The 25,006-nt window shown below is 40.8% G+C and overlaps 1 protein-coding gene across 1 annotated transcript in view; it reads right to left on the reverse strand.

Moving 5' to 3' along the window:
- KHDRBS2 (KH RNA binding domain containing, signal transduction associated 2) overlaps positions 1 to 25,006 on the reverse strand; it is a 1,203,795-nt gene that overhangs the window by 144,286 nt on the left and 1,034,503 nt on the right. The window contains exon 7 of the mRNA XM_053710406.1: positions 1,461 to 1,543. Within this exon, the coding sequence (XP_053566381.1) occupies positions 1,461 to 1,543 (83 nt within the window). The remainder of the gene's footprint in view (positions 1 to 1,460; positions 1,544 to 25,006) is intronic.

Raw genomic sequence — 25,006 nt, forward strand, 5'->3', positions numbered from 1 at the left:
CATATTATTATGGTGAGGGAGTAATAAAGGCCTCTGAAAAGCATTAGATGGGAGGTATTTGTCATTTTAATTACAATCCGCAGGCACCAGGTAGACCCATATGTATGAATTGTGGAGGGCAACATAGGGGATAGCCCACCACCTGATGCTGTTTCATATGCTTATGGTCCTGATTGGTTATCACTGATAACACAGTGGTCGGCGGATAACCACCTGGTCATGTGACCCCCTCCTTTGAAAGAGTCACCAAACCTCTTTGCTCAAAGGGTAATTTGCCCCATTGTATTGCATATTTTGGGGTGCAAGGGTCCATTTTACAACACAGAGGACTTTACAAATTACTAAGTATACAGGCAATTGTTATTTCTATGGCAATTCTCTCTTTTATGTTAAGAGATATTGTGTGTATATGTGTTGCCTGCTGTCTTTAGAAGATGGGGCACCTATACAGTGAATACATTGGATAGGTCATTGGCACAAAATGGCAATCAACTACTAATGACAGGGGAATGAGACCCCACACTGGAAAAAGGTGGTTTCTCTCTTTTAACTTGCGGTCTCAAACTCTTTTGTGTTATATGGGGGAATGGGGACTCTAACAGCCCCCCCTACCCTTCCTCAAAAAGAATACAGCTGTCTACTTGGGCAGATAACAACCATTACTATGGTGATCACCTGAAAATTTCAGGGGGGTGTGACACCTCATTTAAAAGAAGGGAATTTCCTCTCATACCCATAGGGGCTATATAGTAGTTCTCCTCACCCATCACTTTGTTTCTAGTGGGGCAGGTGATCCCAATATGAATGGTAATCAGCTGAATCTTAGGGGGCAAGTAACTCTTCATTTGAAAGAGAGAAGTATGAACTTTCAAATGAGGGGTCACTTGTCCCTCTAGCCTAAATTGGGTGAAAGAGAGGGACTTCATTAGAGCCACCTTCCCCTTTAAATTAAAAGTCCTCTCCCCACCCCCCTGACTTTTTGTCTCACAGACACTAGTGGCGACATCACAGAGCCTGCATTGGAGAGAGAGTCTGCTTTGCCCATATGCAGTGCGGGGACCCCAGGATCAGAATCAGAAGAGGGACCCCCTCATGGCACATCTAAGAGCATAATATGCAGTAAAATTATCAGAATCCTCACTGAGCAATATGGCAACTACCTAATATCCAGCATCCCACCCATCAAACAACACTCTTTACCATATCTGATGCTCCTTTCACATCTTCACCTTACCGCACAAAAGACTAATCCCAACCTTATGGAACCCCCCATAATAACTCTTGAATAGTGTCACACATGAGTTTATTAGTGGGATCCTCATTTTAATGATGATCTTAAGAATTCAAATTATATTTATTCAACATTAGTTAATATGTCTGCCATTGTCTAAAAAGACAACAAAGATAAATTATTGGAAATCTAGGATTTCTGTATTGATGCAAAACCATGAGTCTCATACCTCTCTGTTTGTGTGGTATAATTGCTGTCGTAGGCTTCATAATCCTGTTCATCATAATCCTCCCCAAAGCCGTCATCGTAACCCTGCAGACAAATATAAAATAAGTTAAAGGTCTGTGTGTAGTGCAAAATATAACTTGTAAAATAATTATCACCTAGATCATGAGTTTTGCATTACGGTTTTAACACTGAAAAAATGGCCATTTCAGCGTAAAAACATAACGCAGCCATTACGAGTCTTGTCGGTATAGCTATACCGCAAGCTTTTAGCCTCTAACGCAACCTCAATCCCGCAGTCAAAACAATGGCGTTTTTGCGTGGGATTTCCATAGCTCTGGTATTGTGTGGTGAGGCTAAAATGCTTGCATTCCAGCCTATACCGACACGATCCAATCCGCCATCTGAGACCAGTAGTTATGAGTTTTGCGAAACAAAACTGTTACACAAAACTCATAACTAAAATGTTACAAAGTACACTAATACCCATAAAATACCTATTAACCCCTATTCCGCTGCCCTCCCACATCGCAAACACTAAATTAAACTTATCAACCCCTAATCTTCTGCTCCCGACATCGCCGCCACTAGTAAAAGTTATTAACCCCTAATCTGCCTCTCCCTGACATCGCCACCACTATAATAAAGTTATTAACCCATATTCCCCGTACCCCAACATCGCCAACACTATAATAAAGATATTAACCCCTAAACATCTGGCCTCCCACATCACTGCCACTAAATAAACCTATTAACCCCTAAACTGCCAGCCCCCCACATCGTAAAAAAAACTAAATTAAACTATTAACCCCTAAACCTAACAACCCCCTAACTTTAAATTAAAATTACAATATCTCTATTTTAAAATAAATACAAACTTACCTGTGAAATTAAAAAAAAAATAAGTTTAAACTAACAATTAACCTAACATAACTATTATACTAAATAACTACCAATTAAATAAACTAAATTACACATTAGAAAAAACCTAACACTACTAAACAAATTTAATTCTAAAATTAAAAAAAAATAACAAATACTAAATAAAAAAAAATAACAAACACTAAATTACGAAATATAACAAACAAAATTATCCAAAATAAAAACAATTACACCGAATCTAATGGCCCTATAAAAATAAAAAGCCCCCCCAAAATAAAAAAACCCTAGCCTACAATAAACTAACAATAGCCCTTAAAAGGGCCTTTTGTAGGGCATTGCCCTAAATAAATCAGCTATCTTACCTGTAAAAAAATACAAAGACCCCCCAACAGTAAAACCCACCACCCAACCAACCCCTCAAAATAAAAAAACTAACTCTATGTATGGGCATTGCCCTTAAAAGGGCATTTAGCTCTTTTGAATTGCCCTGAAAAAGGGCATTTAGCTCTTTTAAAAAAGCCCAAACCCTAATTAAAAAAAAAAAAAACACCCAAAAAATGTAAAAAAACCCCTAACACTAACCCCAGACGATGCACTTACAGTTTCTGAAGTCCGGACATCCAGGCGGTGAGAAGACTTCATCCAGGTGGCGAGGTCTTCATCTACCCAGGTGACGTCTTCTATCTTCATCTAGGCGGCATCTTCTATCTTCATCCCAGGGGCATCTTCTATTTTGATCCCAGTGGCGCGGAGCGGGACCATCCTTGAAGACAGCTCTCATCCTATTGGCTGATATGAATTTCAAAAATCAAATCAGCCAATAGAAATGCAAGGGATGCCATTTTGAAAAGGCTCCCTTGCATTGAAGATTCAGTGTACGGCGGTGACCATATGAAGAGGACCCTCCGCGTCGCATGTCTTCAAGGATGGATTCGCTCCGCGCCACCGGGATGAAGATAGAAGACGCCGCCGGGATGAAAATAGAAGATGCCGCCTGGATGAAGATAGAAGACGCCACCTGGATGGATGAAGACCTCGCCGCCTGGATAAAGACTTCTCGCCGCCTGGATGTCTGGACTTCAGAAACTGTAAGTGGATTGTCAGGGGTTCGTGTTAGGTTTTTTTAAAACTTTTTTGGGTGTTTTTGATTAGGGTTTGGGCTTTTTAAAAAGAGCTAAATGCCCTTTTCAGGGCAATGCAAAAGAGCTAAATGCCCTTATGCAATGCCCATACAAATGCCCTTTTCAGGGCAATGGGTAGCTTAGGTTTTTGCTAGAGTTAGGTTTTTTATTTTGAGGGATTGGTTGGGTGGTGGGTTTTACTGTTTGTATTTTTTAACAGGTAAAATAGCTGATTTCTTTAGGGCAATGCCCTAGAAAAAAGCCATTTTAAGGGCTATTGGTAGTGATGTCGCGAACATAAAAATTTGGGTTCGCGAACGGCGAACACAAACTTCCACAACTGTTCGCGAACGGGCGAACCGGGCGAACCGCCATAGACTTCAATAGGCAGGCGAATTTTAAAACCCACAGGGACTCTTTCTGGCCACAATAGTGATGGAAACGTTGTTTCAAGGGGACTAACACCTTGACTGTGGAATGCCGGAGGGGGATCCATGGCAAAACTCCCATAAAAAATTACATAGTTGATGCAGAGTCTGGTTTTAATCCATAAAGGGCATACATCACCTAACATTATAAAATATGAGGAAAAAATGGAAAAAAGACCCCCAAAATCTGTTACACATCTACAACCACCAAAAAACAACCATGCTAAATAGTTTCTAAATTTTGTCCTGAGTTTAGAAATACCCAATGTTAACATGTTCTTTGCTTTTTTTGCAAGTTATAGGGAAATAAATACAAGAAGCACTTTTTTTCAAAATGAGCGCTAGTTACATTGGAACCCTGATATCTGTCATGAATACCTGAATATCCCTTGACATGTACATATTTTTTTTTAGAAGACATCCCAAAGTATTGATCTAGGCCCATTTTGGTATATTTCATGCCACCATTTCACCGCCAAATGCGATCAAATAAAAAATTTTTTTCACTTTTTCACAAACTTTAGGTTTCTCACAGAAATTATTTACAAACAACTTATGCAATTATGGCATAAATGGTTGTAAATGCTTCTCTGGGATCCCCTTTGTTCAGAAATAGCAGACTTATATGGCTTTGGCGTTGATTTTTGGTAATCAGAAGGCTCCTAAATGCCACTGCGCACCACACGTGTTTTATGCCCAGCAGTGAAGGGGTTAATTAGGGAGCATGTAGGGAGCTTGTAGAGTTAATTTTAGCTTAAGTGTAGTGTAGTAGACAACCCAAAGTATTGATCTAGGCCCATTTTGGTATATTTCATGCCACCATTTCACCGCCAAATGCGATCAAATTTAAAAAAAAACTTAATTTTTTTCGCAATTTTAGGTTTCTCACTGAAATTATTTACAAACAGCTTGTGCAATTATGGCACAAATGGTTGTAAATGCTTCTCTGGGATCCCCTTTGTTCAGAAATAGCAGACATATATGACTTTGGCATTGCTTTCTGGTAATTAGAAGGCCGCTAAATGCTGCTGCGCATCACACGTGTATTATGGCTAGCAGTGAAGGGGTTAATTAGGTAGTTTGTAGGGAGCTTGCAGGGTTAATTTTAGCTTTAGTGTAGAGATCAGCCTCCCACCTGACACATCAGACCCCCTGATCCCTCCCAAACAGCTCCCTTCCCTCCCCAACCCGACAATTGTCCCCGCCATCTTAAGTACTGGCAGAAAGTCTGCCAGTACTAAAATAAAAGGTTTTTATTTTTTTTATTTTTTTTAGCATATTTACATATGCTGTGGTGTAGCATCCCCCTTAGCCCCCAACCTCCCTGATCCCCCCCCAAAACAGCTCTCTAACCCTCCCCCTCTGCCTTATTGGCGGCCATCTTGGGTACTGGCAGCTGTCTGCTATTATTTCACAGTCAAAAAAGTGTTGTTGTTTTTTAAATGTACACTACTGTTACATCATATATGAGTGGTGGCACTGGGCAAGTGGGCACAGTATACGCTGTGAGCCTGACACACACGCTGGCAGGCAGACAACTGCAATTAGATTACACAGGAAAAAAAAAAAAACAGACTGATGTTCTAGTCATAAAAAGGGCTTTTTGGGGTGCTGTCCTTACAGCAGAGATCAGATGAGTCCTTCACGACTGTAGTGGACACTGAATACACTAGCCTAGCTATCGATTTCCCTATTAAATCAGCAGCAGCTACACTGTCCCTCCTCTCACTAAGAATGCAGCTTCCGAATGAATCTAAAATGGATGCTGTCCAGGAGGTAGGAGGGTCTAAGAGGGAGTGTCTGCTGCTGATTGGCTGGAATGTGCCTGCTGACTGTGAGGTACAGGGTCAAAGTTTTACTCAATGATGACGAATAGGGGGCAGATCGAACATTGCCGGTGAACTATTCGCGACATCACTAGCTATTGGTAGTTTATTGTAGGCTAGATTTTTTTATGTTGGGTTGGCTTTTTATTTTTATAGGGCTATTAGTTTAGGTGTAATTATTTTTATTTTGGATAATTTTGTTTGTTATTTTTTGTAATTTAGTGTTTGTTATTTTTTGTAATTTAGTATTTGTTATTTTTTGTAATTTTAGAATTAATTTATTTTAGTAGTGTTAGTTTTTTTTAATGTGTAATTTAGTTTATTTAATTGGTAGTTATTTTAATTTTAGTATAATAGTTATGTTAGGTTAATTGTTAGTTTAAACTTAGTTTTTTTTATTTCACAGGTAAGTTTTTATTTATTTTAAGATAGGGATATTGTAATACATTTAAAGTTAGGGGGTTGTTAGGTTTAGGGGTTAACTGTTTAATTTATTTTTTTGCGATGTGGGGGGCTGGCAGTTTAGGGGTTAATAGGTTTATTTAGTGGTGGTGATGTAAGAGGCAAGAGGTATAGGAGTTAATAACTTTATTTAGTGGCAGCGATGTCGGGGAGCGGCAGAATAGGGGTTAATATCTTTATTATAGTGTCTGTGATACTGGGGTGTGGGGGAATAGGGGTTAATAACTTTAATATAGTGTCGGCGATGTTGGGGAGCGGCGGAATAGGGGTTAATAACTTTTATTAGTGGCGGCGAAGTCGGAAGTGGCAGATTAGGGGTTAATAACTTTATTTCTGTGTCGTCAATGTCAATGTCGGGGGCAGCGAGCACTTATTCTCAGCCCTTGGATTTTGTGCGGTATGGAGCTCATCGCCACCATATCGCACGCACAAGGCGGCTTTTTAGAAACTTGTAATGGCAGCGCTATGGAGGGTGAAATAACGCAACTTATAGCGCAAAACTTGTCATCTAGGTGTTTGTAAATTAGATATAAATTGACAGATATGACACTGTAAATTTACAATAGCATGAACTCATGATAAATGCTTTGGCATAATAGGAGTATTATTACTGAAGGTTGGAAAAATAATTATAATAATAACATTTCTGCAAACATTCTTTCCACCTGCATGAGTGCTGAAACGCTGTTTTTAAATAAAATGTTTACTTGGAAGAAACAGAAAGATCAACTTTCCTTAATTATCTTCATAATTTATTAGATCATTCTAAGAAGTTTATTGTATCAAGGTGTATAATGTAGGTGATTACAGATCTCCCAGCACTGAAAGAAGCATGTAACTTGGAACAAAGAACTTCACTTCACTCATAGCCCATATTTTGAGATTTAGGCTTCCATTTAAAAATCTGTCTAATCACCTTCAGGACTATTTTTTATGACTCCTGCTTCTTAACATGTCCGCAACCTTAGAGGTTACAATTGTCAGACAATCCAGACTCATTCATCCGGGAAGACTGACAAGTTTTGTTCTTGCACAATTGGTTGCATGAGAGCAGGGTTGCACGATCGTTTGCTCGTTCATTCTTAAAGGAGTGCAGACAGGTTCTCTTTCTGAGAACCTTGTTCACATGCAGTTTGATAAGTGGGAGTCTACATATGTATTTTTAAAAACATTTATCACTCATTAACAAAACACTTTCTAGACTATACATATTCCACCATAACGCACATGCTTGTTAATGTTCCTAAATTCAGAAACTGCACCTAACACCAGGGTGTGAAACCAATAAGAAAAAATACATACATGAAGAAGACAATGGGGTCTCCTAATTACTTTTGTAAATTGCTGATTTATCATCTTAGCAAAAATGATTGTACATATTGTGTGTGATTCAGTTTGTTTGTCCGGTAACTCTTATGTTTAATTTATTCAGTGGATTATCATATTTTCAACCCCTTTCTGAATAAACCTCTACCAATTTTGACTTAAACCCTTAATGACCAGTGACTTACCCTGTACGTCGCTAGTCTTTATATATGGGTGTCGCTTTCAATAGCATGGTCTTACCACTAGCGGCAGGATACACTATTATAGACAGACAATTCCTTAAAAAACAGCGACGTACAGGGTACATCACGGTCGTTAAGGGGTTAAACCGATTCCTTTATGTAATGTTTTACTGCCTGAAACTACATTTAAGTAATGCAACACTTAGGGCTCCATGTACAAAGCAGCGTAAGCTGCTCCAGAGCCCTTGCAGGGCAGGTTCACACATGCAAGCCTGCTTTCCATAATGTAAAAAGAAGTGGTCATTAGACCGCTGCTTCTTACACTCTTCACCACCTCTTACGTGGCGAAGAAAAATCCCTACTTATGCTGAAAGTTTATATACTTAAATATATGCTATAGTGAAGCTATGTAAGCATAGGCAGCAGAAATTACAATTCCAGTGGAAATTAGGAGAAATAAAATGTTAATTTTCAATTGTTCTCTCTAAGGGCCTAATGATCTAAATCTCACACGTGTTTTTTCTCGCCAACCCTCGTAGGGGCTGCCCTGGTGGAATTACAATAAAAAAGGAGCAGTCTCTGCAAATGGCGAGATGTCTCCTATTGAAAGTAATGGAGCTCACTGGAAAGGGACAATTCGAACTGAGGACTGAAGTTAGCAGTGAGCAGGAGGCGTACTGTAAAAATTAAATGCTGCAGCCAATATAAATCACATTATGCTGCTTTCAGTGAATATCATCTTAATCTGCCATATGACTATGGCTATTGCTGAAACATGTAAGCAATGGATATAGCGCGTTAACCACTTTTTGCTCACCTTGTGTTATTTTTAATGAACAAATAAAAGTTAAATTTTATATTTTTCTACCATTCCAGCTCACGAACTTCATTTCCTGTTTAAGCCTCCATGTACAAAGCAGCGTAAGCACGGAAGGGAGCTACAGTACAGCTGTTCGTGCTTGAAAAGCATTTGCCATTGGATCCATGTGTACACGTGGTTTAGCAGAGGTTCTTCCAACTTATAACTCAGAGTGTCTTTGGCTCTTGAGTTCTTGGTTGAAAAGTCAGATTTCATGTGCAGGATGGAGATACTTGTAAAGTATACCAAGGTCACTGAGGCAAGTGTATGCCTCAATAGACTCTCCCGGGTTGGTGGGATAGAGCGATTTCCTCTGAAGAATATTCTGGTGTTGCATATGAACAGTGAGTAACCTGCTTTCACATGCTGTACTCCTTACTAACTGTGGGCTTTAATACGGACCTGCTATCCTAACTTCCCATTTCGGAGGCCACAACTTACAGGGATTGCAATCATACCAGACATTGCTTGTAGATTTAACTATAGACGCATTTATTGCTATTTGTTTTTTTATGTTCTATATTTACTATGGTCCTCATTGCTCGGATTTGCTTTTGGCATCTTACAATCCCCTATATGCATGTGTTTGTCTATTAGGGTTATAAGTATTTTTAATGTTTTGACAAAAACTTGTCACCTTTTAGTTGTCGAGAAAAAACTGTAATTATTAAAACACAATCAAGGGAAGTATAGGTACTGAGGCTATTTAAATATTAGATTTAGAGACACAAACTAAAAATAAAGACTAAAAGGATATATAGGCTTATTAAACAGCGCTAGTCTTAATAAATGGTTACTGTGACGGAAGAGTGGGTGCCCAGGCTCTCTGATGGGGGGTTGGGCCCATATGTTTTCCCTTATTCTGTGTTTTGGGGCTTGCCTCTCATGCATGTATGTCAATAACAGTGGTGTATTGCTATTCATACAAATTATGTGACAAGACAGTGTACAAAGAAAGATTTTCACAGTCTCTACTTAAAAGACTGATTTACATATCTGAGCAGGCTGCTTCAAAGCAGATAGTTAATTACTCATGGAAGTAAATCTTCTAGGGACAAAAGTGGAATCTGGTCCATCTATTGCCTTCAGATCTGGCACTTGAAAAGGCTGCATTTGTACATCCTCAGCCAGACTGACTACAATCTCAGCAGGTGATCAGGTGGTGGGACTAACAGCTGTTGACAGTGATGCCCATCTGTGTGCTGGGTTACAATTGGTTGCTAAGATCATCGATAGGGGGCATGTTGTGAGCTGACAAGAGAGATGGGCAGTTTTCAAAACCACTTTGCGTGGGAAAAGAGAGATAGTTATTTTAAGTTGCATGAACTATATAGGGGTCGATTTTTAATAAATAAACTACAATTTATTTCACCATTCGTTTTGCTCATTGAAATGATCAGAGTTAAACAACGGTATCGAGTGCTGGTCTCCTGTGACAGTTACTACTGTAGAAATTGAAAGCTCTTTTATGACACCAAGGAACTGTTATTTTGGCGGCTTTATTTGGGATTATTAAGTTACAAGCTATGGTGTGGCTGATCGGAACAGCCAATAGAATGCGAGCTCAATCTGATTGGCTGATTGGATCAGCCAATCGGATTGATCTTGATTCTGATTGGCTGATTCCATCAGCCAATCAGAATATTCCTACCTTAATTCCGATTGGCTGATAGAATCCTATCAGCCAATCGGAATTCGAGGGACACCATCTTGGATGACGTCCCTTAAAGGAACCGTCATTCTTCAGTTGGACGTCGCCGGATGAAGATGGGTCCGCGGTGGAGGTCTTTAGGATGGAGCCGGTCCTCATCGGATGAAGATAGAAGATGCCGCTTGGAAGATGATGGTTGCCGGTCCGGATCTACTCTTCTTCCCGGATAGGATGAAGACTTTGGAGCCTCTTCTGGACCTCTTCAGCCGCCGGAAGATGGACCCGCTTGGGTTGGATGAAGATTTTGGAGCCAGGACGGATCGGTGAACCTGGTATGGTGAAGACAAGGTAGGATGATCTTCAGGGGCTTAGTGTTAGGTTTATTTAAGGGGGGTTTGGGTTAGATTAGGGGTATGTGGGTGGTGGGTTGTAATGTTGGGGGGGGTATTGTATGTTTTTTTTTACAGGCAAACGAGCTGAACTTCTTGGGGCATGCCCCGCAAAGGGCTTTGTTCAGGGCTGGTAAGGTAAAATAGCTTTGAACTTTAGTAATTTAGAATAGGGTAGGGCATTTTTTTATTTTGGGGGGATTTGTTATTTTATTAGGGGGCTTAGAGTAGGTGTAATTAGTTTAAAATTGTTGTAATATTTTTCTTATGTTTGTAAATATTTTTTTATTTTTTGTAACTTAGTTCTTTTTTATTTTTTGTACTTTAGTTAGTTTATTTCATTTTAGTTATTTGTAGGTATTGTATTTAATTTATTTATTGATAGTGTAGTGTTAGGTTTAATTGTAGGTAATTGTAGGTATTTTATTTAATTAATTTATTGATAGTGTAGTGTTAGGTTTAATTGTAACTTAGGTTAGGATTTATTTTACAGGTAAATTTGTAATTATTTTAACTATTTTAGCTATTAAATAGTTCTTAACTATTTAATAGCTATTGTACCTGGTTAAAATAAATACAAAATTACCTGTAAAATAAATATTAATCCTAAAATAGCTATAATATAATTATAATTTATGTTGTAGCTATATTAGGATTTATTTTACAGGTAAGTATTTAGCTTTAAATAGGAATAATTTATTTAATAAGAGTTAATTAATTTCGTTAGATTAAAATTATATTTAACTTAAGGGGGGTGTTAGTGTTAGGGTTAGACTTAGCTTTAGGGGTTAATACATTTATTAGAATAGCGGCGAGATTTGGTCGGCAGATTAGGGGTTAATAATTGAAGTTAGGTGTCGGCGATGTTAGGGAGGGCAGGTTAGGGGTTAATAAAACATAATTTATGCTTACCTGATAAATTTATTTCTCTTGTAGTATATCCAGTCCACGGATCATCCATTACTTGTGGGATATTCTCCTTCCCAACAGGAAGTTGCAAGAGGATCACCCACAGCAGAGCTGCTATATAGCTCCTCCCCTCACTGCCATATCCAGTCATTCGACCGAAACAAGACGAGAAAGGAGAAACCATAGGGTGCAGTGGTGACTGTAGTTTAAATTAAAATTTAGTCCTGCCTTAAAAGGACAGGGCGGGCCGTGGACTGGATACACTACAAGAGAAATAAATTTATCAGGTAAGCATAAATTATGTTTTCTCTTGTTAAGTGTATCCAGTCCACGGATCATCCATTACTTGTGGGATACCAATACCAAAGCTAAAGTACACGGGTGATGGGAGGGACAAGGCAGGAACTTAAACGCAAGGAACCACTGCCTGTAGAACCTTTCTCCCAAAAACAGCCTCCGAAGAAGCAAAAGTGTCAAATTTGTAAAATTTTGAAAAGGTGTGAAGCGAAGACCAAGTCGCAGCCTTGCAAATCTGTTCAACAGAGGCCTCATTTTTAAAGGCCCAGGTGGAAGCCACAGCTCTAGTAGAATGAACTGTAATACTTTCAGGGGGCTGCTGTCCAGCAGTCTCATAGGCTAAGCGTATTATGCTCCGAAGCCAAAAGGAGAGAGAGGTTGCCGAAGCTTTTTGACCTCTCCTCTGTCCAGAGTAAACGACAAACAGGGCAGATGTTTGAAGAAAATCTTTAGTAGCCTGTAAGTAAAACTTCAAGGCACGGACTACGTCCAGGTTATGCAAAAGACGTTCCTTCTTTGAAGAAGGATTAGGACACAATAATGGAACAACAATCTCTTGATTGATATTCCTATTAGAAACCACCTTAGGTAAAAACCCAGGTTTGATACGCAGAACTACCTTGTCTGAATGAAAAATCAGACAAGGAGAATCACAATGTAAGGCAGATAACTCAGAGACTCTTCGAGCCGAGGAAATAGCCATCAAAAACAGAACTTTCCAAGATAAAAGTTTAATATCAATGGAATGAAGGGGTTCAAACGGAACTCCCTGAAGAACTTTAAGAACCAAGTTTAAGCTCCACGGGGGAGCAACAGTTTTAAACACAGGCTTAATCCTAACCAAAGCCTGACAAAATGCCTGGACGTCTGGAACTTCTGCCAGACGCTTGTGCAAAAGAATAGACAGAGCAGAGATCTGTCCTTTTAAAGAACTAGCTGATAAGCCTTTGTCCAAACCCTCTTGGAGAAAGGACAATATTCTAGGAATCCTAACCTTACTCCATGAGTAACTCTTGGATTCACACCAATAAAGATATTTACGCCATATCTTATGGTAGATTTTCCTGGTGACAGGCTTCCGAGCCTGTATTAAGGTATCAATGACTGACTCGGAGAAGCCACGCCTTGATAGAATCAAGCGTTCAATCTCCATGCAGTCAGTCTCAGAGAAAGTAGATTTGGATGATTGAAAGGACCTTGTATTAGAAGGTCCTGCTTCAGAGGCAGAGTCCATGGTGGAAGAGATGACATGTCCACTAGGTCTGCATACCAGGTCCTGCGTGGCCACGCAGGCGCTATCAGAATCACCGATGCTCTCTGCTGTTTGGTTTTGGCAATCAGTCGAGGGAGCAGAGGTAACGGTGGAAACACATAGGCCAGGTTGAAGAACCAAGGAGCTGCTAGAGCATCTATCAGCGTTGCTCCCGGGTCCCTGGACCTGGATCCGTAACAAGGAAGCTTGGCGTTCTGGCGAGACGCCATGAGATCCAGTTCTGGTTTGCCCCAACGATGGACCAGTTGAGCAAACACCTCCGGATGGAGTTCCCACTCCCCGGATGAAAAGTCTGACGACTTAGAAAATCCGCCTCCCAGTTCTCTACGCCTGGGATGTGGATCGCTGACAGATGGCAAGAGTGAGACTCTGCCCAGCGAATTATCTTTGAGACTTCTAACATCACTAGGGAACTCCTGGTTCCCCCTTGATGGTTGATGTAAGCCACAGTCGTGATGTTGTCCGACTGAAATCTGATGAACCTCAGTGTTGCTAACTGAGGCCAAGCTAGAAGAGCATTGAATATTGCTCTTAACTCCAGAATATTTATTGGGAGGAGTTTCTCCTCCTGAGTCCACGATCCCTGAGCCTTCAGGGAGTTCCAGACTGCGCCCCAACCTAGAAGGCTGGCATCTGTTGTTACAATCATCCAATCTGGCCTGCGAAAGGTCATACCCTTGGACAGATGGACCCGAGAAAGCCACCAGAGAAGAGAATCTCTGGTCTCTTGATCCAGATTTAGTAGAGGGGACAAATCTGAGTAATCCCCATTCCACTGACTTAGCATGCATAATTGCAGCGGTCTGAGATGCAGGAACGCAAATGGCACTATGTCCATTGCCGCTACCATTAAGCCGATTACTTCCATGCACTGAGCCACTGACGGGCGTGGAATGGAATGAAGGACACGGCAAGCATTTAGAAGTTTTGATAACCTGGACTCCGTCAGGTAAATTTTCATCTCTACAGAATCTATAAGAGTCCCTAGGAAGGAGACTCTTGTGAGTGGTGATAGAGAACTCTTTTCCACGTTTGAAAGCTTGACGCCTGTATCAGGATGTCGTCTAGATACGGAGCCACCGCTATGCCTCGCGGTCTTAGAACCGCCAGAAGTGAGCCCAGAACCTTTGTAAAAATTCTTGGGGCAGTGGCCAACCCGAAGGGAAGAGCTACAAATTGGTAATGCCTGTCTAGAAAGGCAAACCTTAGGAACCGATGATGATCTTTGCGAATCGGTATGTGAAGGTAGGCATCCTTTAAGTCCACTGTGGTCATGTACTGACCCTCTTGGATCATGGGTAGGATGGTCCGAATAGTTTCCATTTTGAATGATGGAACTCTGAGGAATTTGTTTAAGATCTTTAGATCCAAGATTGGTCTGAAGGTTCCCTCTTTCTTGGGAACCACAAACAGATTTGAATAAAATCCCTGTCCTTGTTCCGTCCGCGGAACTGGATGGATCACTCCCATTACTAGGAGGTCTTGCACACAGCTTAGGAATGCCTCTTTCTTTATCTGGTTTGATGATAACCTTGAAAGATGAAATCTCCCTTGTGGAGGAGAAGCTTTGAAGTCCAGAAGATATCCCTGAGATATGATCTCCAACGCCCAGGGATCCTGAACATCTCTTGCCCACGCCTGGGCGAAGAGAGAAAGTCTGCCCCCTACTAGATCCGTTTCCGGATAGGGGGCCGTTCCTTCATGCTGTCTTGGGGGCAGCAGCAGGCTTCCTGGCCTGCTTGCCCTTGTTCCAGGACTGGTTAGGTTTCCAGGCCTGTCTGGAATGAGCAACAGTTCCCTCTTGTTTTGAAGCGGAGGAAGTTGATGCTGCTCCTGCCTTGAAATTTCGAAAGGCACGAAAATTAGACTGTTTGGCCTTTGATTTGGCCCTGTCCTGAGGAAGGGTATCACCCTTGCCTCCAGTAATGTCAGCAATAATTTCCTTCAAGCCAGGCCCGAATAAGGTCTGCCCCTTGAAAGGAATGTTGAGTAATTTAGACTTTGAAGTCACGTCAGCTGACCAGGATTTAAGCCATAGCGTCCTACGCGCCTGGATGGCGAATCCGGAATTCTTAGCCGTTAGTTTAGTCAAATGAACAATGGCATCAGAAACAAATGAGTTAACTAGCTTAAGCGTTCTAAGCTTGTCAATAATTTCATTCAATGGAGCTGTCTGGATGGCCTCTTCCAGGGCCTCAAACCAGAATGCCGCCGCAGCAGTGACAGGTGCAATGCATGCAAGGGGCTGTAAAATAAAACCTTGTTGAATAAACATTTTCTTAAGGTAACCCTCCAATTTTTTATCCTTTGGATCTGAAAAAGTACAACTGTCCTCAACCGGGATAGTAGTACGCTTTGCTAAAGTAGAAACTGCTCCCTCCACCTTAGGGACCGTCTGCCATAAGTCCCGTGTAGTGGCGTCTATTGGAAACATTTTTCTAAATATAGGAGGTGGGGAAAAGGGCACACCGGGTCTATCCCACTCCTTGCTAATAATTTCTGTAAGCCTTTTAGGTATAGGAAAAACGTCAGTACACACCGGCACTGCATAGTATCTATCCAGCCTACACAATTTCTCTGGAATTGCAACTGTGTTACAGTCATTCAGAGCAGCTAATACCTCCCCAAGCAATACACGGAGGTTCTCAAGCTTAAATTTAAAATTAGAAATCTCTGAATCAGGTTTCCCCAAGTCAGAGATGTCACCCACAGACTGAAGCTCTCCGTCCTCATGTTCTGCATACTGTGACGCAGTATCAGACATGGCTCTAACAGCATTTGCGCGCTCTGTATCTCTCCTAACCCCAGAGCTATTGTGCTTGCCTCTTAATTCAGGCAATCTAGATAATACCTCTGACAGGGTATTATTCATGATTGCAGCCATGTCCTGCAAGGTAATCGCTATGGGCGTCCCTGATGTAATTGGCACCATATTAGTGTGCGTCCCCTGAGCGGGAGGCGAAGGGTCTAACACGTGGGGAGAGTTAGTCGGCATAACTTCCCCCTCGACAGAACCCTCTGGTGATAATTCTTTTATAGATAAAGACTGAACTTTACTGTTTAAGGTGAAATCAATACATTTAGTACACATTCTCCTATGGGGCTCCACCATGGCTTTCAAACATAATGAACAAGTAGGTTCCTCTGTGTCAGACATGTTTAAACAGACTAGCAATGAGACTAGCAAGCTTGGAAAACACTTTAAAACAAGTTTACAAGCAATATAAAAAACGTTACTGCGCCTTTAAGAAACACAAATTTTCCCAAATTTTGAAATAACAGTGAAAAAATGCAGTTACACTAACAAAAATTTTACAGTGTATGTAATAAGTTAGCAGAGCATTGAACCCACTTGCAAATGGATGATTAACCCCTTAATACCAAAAACGGAATAACAAATGACAAAAACGTTTTTTAAACAGTCACAACAACTGCCACAGCTCTACTGTGGCTTTTTACCTCCCTCAATATAACTTTTGAAGCCTTTTGAGCCCTCCAGAGAAGTCCTGGATCATGCAGGAAGAAGCTGGATGTCTGTGTCTGTAATTTTTGCTGTGCAAAAAAATGCCAAAATAGGCCCCTCCCACTCATATTACAACAGTGGGAAGCCTCAGGGAACTGTTTCTAGGCCCAATAAGTTTTATCACCAAACATATGTAAAAAACGATTAAACATGCCAGCAAACGTTTTAAAATACACTTTTATAAGAGTATGTTTCTCTATTAATAAGCCTGATACCAGTTGCTATCACTGCATTTAAGGCTTTACTTACATTACTTCGGTATCAGCAGCATATTCTAGCAAATACGATCCCTAAAAAAATATTTTAACTGCACATACCTTATTGCAGGAAAACCTGCACGCTATTCCCCCTCTGAAGTTACCTCACTCCTCAGAATATGTGAGAACAGCAAAGGATCTTAGTTACTTCTGCTAAGATCATAGAAAACGCAGGCAGATTCTTCTTCTAAATACTGCCTGAGATAAACAGTACACTCCGGTACCATTTAAAAATAACAAACTTTTGATTGAAGAAATAAACTAAGTATAAAACACCACAGTCCTCTTACGACCTCCATCTTAGTTGAGAGTTGCAAGAGAATGACTGGATATGGCAGTGAGGGGAGGAGCTATATAGCAGCTCTGCTGTGGGTGATCCTCTTGCAACATCCTGTTGGGAAGGAGAATATCCCACAAGTAATGGATGATCCGTGGACTGGATACACTTAACAAGAGAAATATAATATAGGGGTCGGCGGTGTTAGGGGCAGCAGATTAGGGGTACATAGCTATAATGTAGCTGGTGGCTCTTTGCGGTCGGCAGATTAGGGGTTAATTATTGTAGGTAGGTGGCGGAGACGTTGTGGGGGGCAGGTTAGGGGTTAATAAATATAATATAGGGGTCAGCGATGTTAGGGCAGCAGATTAGGGGTACATAGGGATAATGTAGCTGGCGGCGGCGTGCGGACGGCAGATTAGGGGTTAATAAGTGTAGGTAGCTGGCGGCGACGTTGTGGGGGGCAGATTAGGGGTTAATAAATATAATATAGGGGTCGGCGGTATTAGGGGCAGCAGATTAGGGGTACATAAGGATAACGTAGGTGGCGGTCGGCAGATTAGGGGTTAAAAAAATTTAATCGAGTTGCGGCGATGTGGGGGGACCTCGGTTTAGGGGTACATAGGTAGTTTATAGGTGTTAGTGTACTTTAGAGTACAGTAGTTAAGAGCTTTATGAACCGGCGTTAGCCCAGAAAGCTCTTAACTACTGACTTTTTTCTGCGGCTGGAGTTTTGTCGTTAGATTTCTAACACTCACTTCAGCCACGACTCTAAATACCGGAGTTAGAAAAATCCCATTGAAAAGATAGGATACGCAATTTACGTAAGGGGATCTGCGGTATGGAAAAGTCGCGGCTGAAAAGTGAGCGTTAGACCCTTTTTTGAGTGACTCCAAATACCGGAGGTAGCCTAAAACCAGCGTTAGGAGCCTCTAACGCTGGTTTTCACGGCTACCGCCAAACTCAAAATCTAGGCCTAAGTTACCAAAAAAATAAACACTAAGTTACACAAAATAAAAAAAGAAATTATCAAAGATTTAAGCCCTATCAAAATAAAAAAGCCCCCCTAAAATAAAAAAAACCCTAGCCTACAATAAACTACCAATGGCCCTTAAAAGGGCCTTTGCGGGGCATTGCCCCAAAGAAATCAGCTCTTTTACCAGTAAATTAAAAATACAAATACCCCCCAACAGTAAAACCCACCACCCACATAACCAACTCCCCCAAATAAAAACCTAACTAAAAAAACTAATCTCCCCATTGCCCTGAAAAGGGCATTTGGATGGGCATTGCTCTTAAAAGGGCATTTAGCTCTATTGCAGCCCAAACCCTAATCTAAAACTTAAACCCACCCAATACACCCTTAAAAAATCCTAACACTAACCCATGAAGATTCACTTACAGTTTTGAAGATCCGACATCCATCCTCCAAGAAGCCAGCAGAAGTCTTCATCCAAGTGGCCGAAGTCTTCATCCAAGCCCGCAGAAGTCTTCACACAGACGGCATCTACTATATTTATCCATCCGGTGCGGAGCGGCTCCATCTTCAAGACATCCGACGCGGAGCATCCTCTTCGCTCAACGTCTTCTTCCCAAATGAAGGTTCCTTTAAATGATGTCATCCAAGATGGCGTCCCTTAGATTCCGATTGGCTGATTCTATCAGCCAATCGGAATTAAGGTTGAAAAAAATCCTATTGGCTGTTGCAATCAGCCAATAGGATTGAGCTTTCATCCTATTGGCTGATCCAATCAGCCAATAGGCGGGATATGGGTTAATAACATAATGTAGGTGGCGGTCGTGTAGGGGGCAGCAGATTAGGGGTTAATGACATAATGTAGGTGGCAGAGGGGTCCGGGAGCAGCGGGATAGGGGTTAATAAGTTTATTAGAGTTGCGGTGTGCTCCGGGAGTGGCGGTTTAGGGGGTTAATAACTTTATTTAGTTGCTGCAGGGTCCGGGAACGGCGGTATAGGGGTAAAACATTTTAGTATAGTGGCAGTGTTTAGTGACAGTATACAAATAAAGCTGTGAAAAAGCCGAATAGCAGCGAGATCGATGACTGTTAGTTAACAACAGTCCGTTGCTCATCGCCCTGTACTTTGTGCACATTTTTTTGACAGCTTTTTTGTTAAATAAGGAGAGCGTATTCAGGTCAGAGGCCGCGATGTTAGGCGATGCGTATTGGTGCCGGTGAATGCAGCACAGTTGACAGCTTGATAAGTAGGCCTCTATATATCCTTTTAGAGAAAAAACTGTAAGATCTGCAGTGCGAACATTTTTACAGATTTACCCTGAGATTAGAGAGACAATTTCATATGTCTTATGGAATGCCCATGTTCAGCCAAGTTTACGAAAAAACAACAATTATGCTTTGTAGTTTGAACTTTAAAGTATGAATATAATGGTTTGTTTTGCACATCCAGTGTACTTAAAGGGACAGTCTAGTCCAAAATAAACTTTCATGATTCAGATAGAGCATGTAATTTTAAACAATTTTCCAATACTTTTATTACCAATTTTGATTTGTTCTCTTGGTATTCTTAGTTGAAAGCTAAACCTAGGAGGTTCATATGCTAATTTCTAAGCCCTTGAAGGCCGCCTCTTCTATCATTTTGACAGTTTTTCACCACTAGATGGTGTTAGTTCATGTGTGTCATATAGATAACACTGTGCTCATGCACGTGGATTTCCGGTGAGCCAGCATTGATTTGCTAAAATGGATGTCTGTCAAAGAACTGAAATAAGGGGGCAGTTTGATGAGGCTTAGATAAAAGGTAATCACATAGGTAAAAAGTGTATTTATATAACTATGTTGGTTGTGCAAAACTAGGGAATGGGTAATAAAGGGATTATCTATCTTTTTAAACAATAACAATTCTGGTGTAGACTGTCCCTTTAAATTATGATTTACACTGTGCATAGTTAATAAGATTTATTCCTGTGTAATTTACAAACAAATGTTACATTTTTGATCAAATACTATCGGCTAGATTTAGAGTTTTGTCGGTAAAGACCCGCGTAGGGAGCGTTGAGCCGAATTTAGCTCCACTTCAACCCTCAATACCAGCGTTGCTTACGGTAGCGGTAAGCTGGTAAAACGTGCTCATGCACGACATCCTCATAGGAAACCATGTGGCAGATTGGGCTGAAAAAAAACCTAACACCTGCAAAAAAAGCAGCATTAAGCTGCCAACACAGCTCCATTGTTTCCTATGGGGAAATACTTTCTAAGTCTACACCTAACACCCTAACATGAACCCAGAGTCTAAACACCCCTAACCTTACACTTATTACCCCTAATCTGCCGCCCCCGCTATCGCTGACCCCTGCATATTATTATTAACCCATAATCTTCCGCTCCAGACACCACCGCAACCTACATTATCCCTATGAACCCCTAATCTGCTGCCCCCAACATCGCAGACACCTACATAATATTTATTAACCCCTAATCTGCCTCCCCAACGTTGCCGCCACCTAACTTCAAGTATTAACCCCTAATCTGCCTACCGGACCTCGCCGCTACTAAAATAAATGTATTAACCCCTAAAGCTAAGTCTAACCCTAACCCTAACACCCCCCTAAATTAAATATAATTTTAATCTAACGAAATAAATTAACTCTTATTAACTAAAGTATTCCTATTTAAAACGAAATACTTACCTGTAAAATGAACCCTAATATAGCTACAATATAACGAATAATTATATTGTAGCTATTTTAGGATTTATATTTATTTTACAGGTAACTTTGTATTTATTTTAACTAGGTACAATAGCTATTAAATAGTTATTAACTATTTAATAGCTACCTAGTTAAAATAATTACAAAATTACCTGTAAAATAAATCTTAACCTAAGTTACAATTAAATCTAACACTACACTATCATTAAATTAATTAAATAAATTAGCTACCAATACCTACAATTAAATACAATTAAATAAACTAAACTAAATTACAAAAAAAACATAAATAAAAACATAAATAAAAAAATTACAAGAATTTTAAACTAATTACACCTAAAAAGAGAAGAGGAACAGAGGCGCCAAGCATGACCTAGTAACGTCAGGGCACCAGACAACACAGACGCCTCTTGTAAGTGCAACTTTAAAAATTCTATCCTCCTGGTTTAAAGAATACTAGGCTATGTTTTTGTGCCTTTTTCCATCTCCAGGACTCAACCAATAGGCCATCCTAAGGATCATCTGGTTTCGGACCTCTAGCTGGTTGTCACGTGAGCTGGACCATGTATATAGTTCCAGTCTGCTACAATAGCACCATAAGGGTGCGCCTCACTTGTGAGTATATTTCTATCTTGTTGGTCCTGTGTCGTCTGGTGCCCTGACGTTACTAGGCCATGCTTGGCGCCTCTGTTCCTCTTCTCTTTTCAGACCACGTTTCATCAGGATGACCGTCCTATGACAGAGAGCTGCCTATATTTCCAATCTAAGATTTGTTGTGGACTTTGTGTGATATTTGCATATATCCATGTGCCCTTGACCCACTCATTTGGGTTTCATTTTTCTTATTGAGTGCATAAATTGTGTCATTTTTAATAATTTTAGCTATACCTATTGTATTTTCATGTTGCAGGTGTTATATACTAGTTAGCGCCCCCTACAGAGCGTGGTGTGTACTGAGTGCACACCACTCTCTTTATTCTTTTTGTGCTAATTACACCTAATCTAAGCCCCCTAATAAAATAAAAAAAATAAAAATAATAAAAGTCCCTACCCTATTCTACATTACAAAGTAATCAGCTCTTTTACCAGCCCTTTTTGCGGGGCATTGCCCCAAAGTAATCAGCTCTTTTGCCTGTAAAAAAAAAATACAACCCCCCCAACATTAAAACTGATCGGAACAGCCAATAGAATGCGAGCTCAATCTTATTGGCTGATTGGATCAGCCAATCAGATTGAACTTGAATCTGATTGGCTGATTGAATCAGCCAATCAGATTTTTCCTACCTTAATTGCGATTGGCTGATAGAATACTATCAGCCAATCGGAATTCGAGGGATGCCATCTTGGATGACGTCATTTAAAGGAACCTTCATTCGGCGAGTAGGCGTCGGTTGAAGAGGATGGATCTTCGTCGGCTGGGAAGAAGACGGCTCCGCTCTGCTCTGGATGGATGAAGATAGAAGATGCCGTTTGGATGAAGATGTCTGCCGGTCTGAATGTCCTCTTCTGCTCGGATAGGATGAAGACTTCTGCCGGTCTGGATGTCCTCTTCTGCCCCATCAGATGAAGACTTCGGCCTGGCTGGGTGAAGACGACTCAAGGTAGGGAGATCTTCAGGGGGGTAGTGTTAGGTTTATTTAAGGGGGGTTTGGGTGGGTTAGAGTAGGAGTATGTGGGTGGTGGGTTTTAATGTTGGGGAGGTTGTATTTTTTTTTTACAGGCAAAAGAGCTGATTACTTTGGGGCATGCCCCGCAAAAAGCCCTTTTAAGGGCTGGTAAAAGAGCTGATTACTTTGTAATGTAGAATAGGGTAGGGACTTTTATTATTTTACCCAGTTAAAATAAATACAAAGTTGCCTGTAAAATAAATATAAATCCTAAAATAGTTACAATATAATTATTCGTTATATTGTAGCCATATTAGGGATTATTTTACAGGTAAGTATTTAGTTTTAAATAGGAATACTTTAGTTAATAAGACTTAATTTATTTTGTTAGATTAAAATTATATTTAATTTATATTTAATTTAGGGGGGTGTTAGGGTTAGGGTTAGACTTAGCTTTAGGGGTTAATACATTTATTATAGTAGCGGCGAGGTCCGGTCGGCAGATTAGGGGTTAATACTTGAAGTTAGGTGGCGGCGACGTGGGGGGGGGCAGATTAGGGGTTAATAAATATTATGTAGGTGTCGGCGATGTTAGGGGCAGCAGATTAGGGGTTCATAGGGATAATGTAGGTGGCGGCGATGTGCGGTCGGCAGATTAGGGGTTAAAAATATTTATTACAGTGGCGGCGATGTGGGGGGACCTCGGTTTAGGGGTACATAGGTAGTTTATGGGTGTTAGTGTACTTTAGAGCACTGTAGTTAAGAGCTTTATATACCGGGTTAGCCCATAAAGCTCTTAACTACAGCCTTTCCATGGGCATTAGGAGTCTTGTCCTCACTTCAGCCAAGACTCTAAATACCAGCGTTAGGAAGATCCCATTGAAAAGATAGGATACGCAATTGTCGTAAGGGGATCTGCGGTATGGAAAGGTCGCGGCTTGAAAGTGAGCGGTACACCTTTACCTGTCCGACTCTAAATACCAGCGGGCAGCCAAAAGCAGCGTTATGACCCCTTATCACTGCTTTTGACGGCTAACGCAGAACTCTAAATCTAGGTGTATTTTTGGTGAACAATTTTGTTACAATTTTTTATTTGGCTTAATAATACAATTTTCCTCTGCTTATTTTTATGTGAATGGTTCAATTTTTCATTTTGTCTGTGCACTTTTCATATAAAAAACAGAATTTATGCTTACCTGATAAATTACTTTCTCCAACGGTGTGTCCGGTCCACGGCGTCATCCTTACTTGTGGGAATATCTCTTCCCCAACAGGAAATGGCAAAGAGTCCCAGCAAAGCTGGCCATATAGTCCCTCCTAGGCTCCGCCCACCCCAGTCATTCGACCGACGGACAGGAGGAAAAATATAGGAGAAACCATATGGTACCGTGGTGACTGTAGTTAGAGAAAATAATTCATCAGACCTGATTAAAAAACCAGGGCGGGCCGTGGACCGGACACACAGTTGGAGAAAGTAATTTATCAGGTAAGCATAAATTCTGTTTTCTCCAACATTGGTGTGTCCTGTCCACGGCGTCATCCTTACTTGTGGGAACCAATACCAAAGCTTTAGGACACGGATGAAGGGAGGGAGCAAATCAGGTTACCTAAACGGAAGGCACCACGGCTTGCAAAACCTTTCTCCCAAAAATAGCCTCCAAAGAAGCAAAAGTATCAAATTTGTAAAATTTGGCAAAAGTGTGCAGTGAAGACCAAGTCGCTGCCTTACATATCTGGTCAACAGAAGCCTCGTTCTTGAAGGCCCATGTGGAAGCCACAGCCCTAGTGGAGTGAGCTGTGATTCTTTCAGGAGGCTGCCGTCCGGCAGTCTCATAAGCCAATCGGATGATGCTTTTAAGCCAAAAGGAAAGAGAGGTAGAAGTCGCTTTTTTACCTCTCCTTTTACCAGAATAGACAACAAACAAAGAAGATGTTTGTCTGAAATCTTTTGCAGCCTCTAAATAGAATTTTAGAGCACGGACTACGCCCAAATCGTGCAACAAACGTTCCTTCTTTGAAACTGGATTCGGACATAAAGAAGGTACAACTATCTCCTGGTTAATATTCTTGTTAGAAACAACCTTTGGAAGAAAACCAGGCTTAGTACGCAAAACCACCTTATCTGCATGGAACACCAGATAGGGCGGAGAACACTGCAGAGCAGATAACTCTGAAACTCTTCTAGCAGAAGAAATAGCAACCAAAAACAAAACTTTCCAAGATAGTAACTTAATATCTATGGAATGTAAAGGTTCAAACGGAACCCCTTGAACTGAAAGAACTACATTTAGACTCCAGGGAGGAGTCAAAGGTCTGTAAACAGGCTTGATCCTAACCAGAGCCTGAACAAATGCTTGAACATCTGGCACAGCTGCCAGTCATTTGTGTAGTAAGACAGATAAAGCAGAGATCTGTCCCTTTAGAGAACTTGCAGATAATCCTTTCTCCAAACCTTCTTGTAGAAAGGAGAGAATCTTAGGAATTTTTATCTTATTCCATGGGAATCCTTTGGATTCACACCAACAGATATATATTTTCCATATTTTATGGTAAATCTTTCTAGTTACCGGTTTTCTGGCCTGAACCAGAGTATCT

The sequence above is a fragment of the Bombina bombina genome, chromosome 4 (genome assembly GCF_027579735.1).
Source record: "Bombina bombina isolate aBomBom1 chromosome 4, aBomBom1.pri, whole genome shotgun sequence".
Lineage (NCBI taxonomy): Eukaryota > Metazoa > Chordata > Amphibia > Anura > Bombinatoridae > Bombina > Bombina bombina.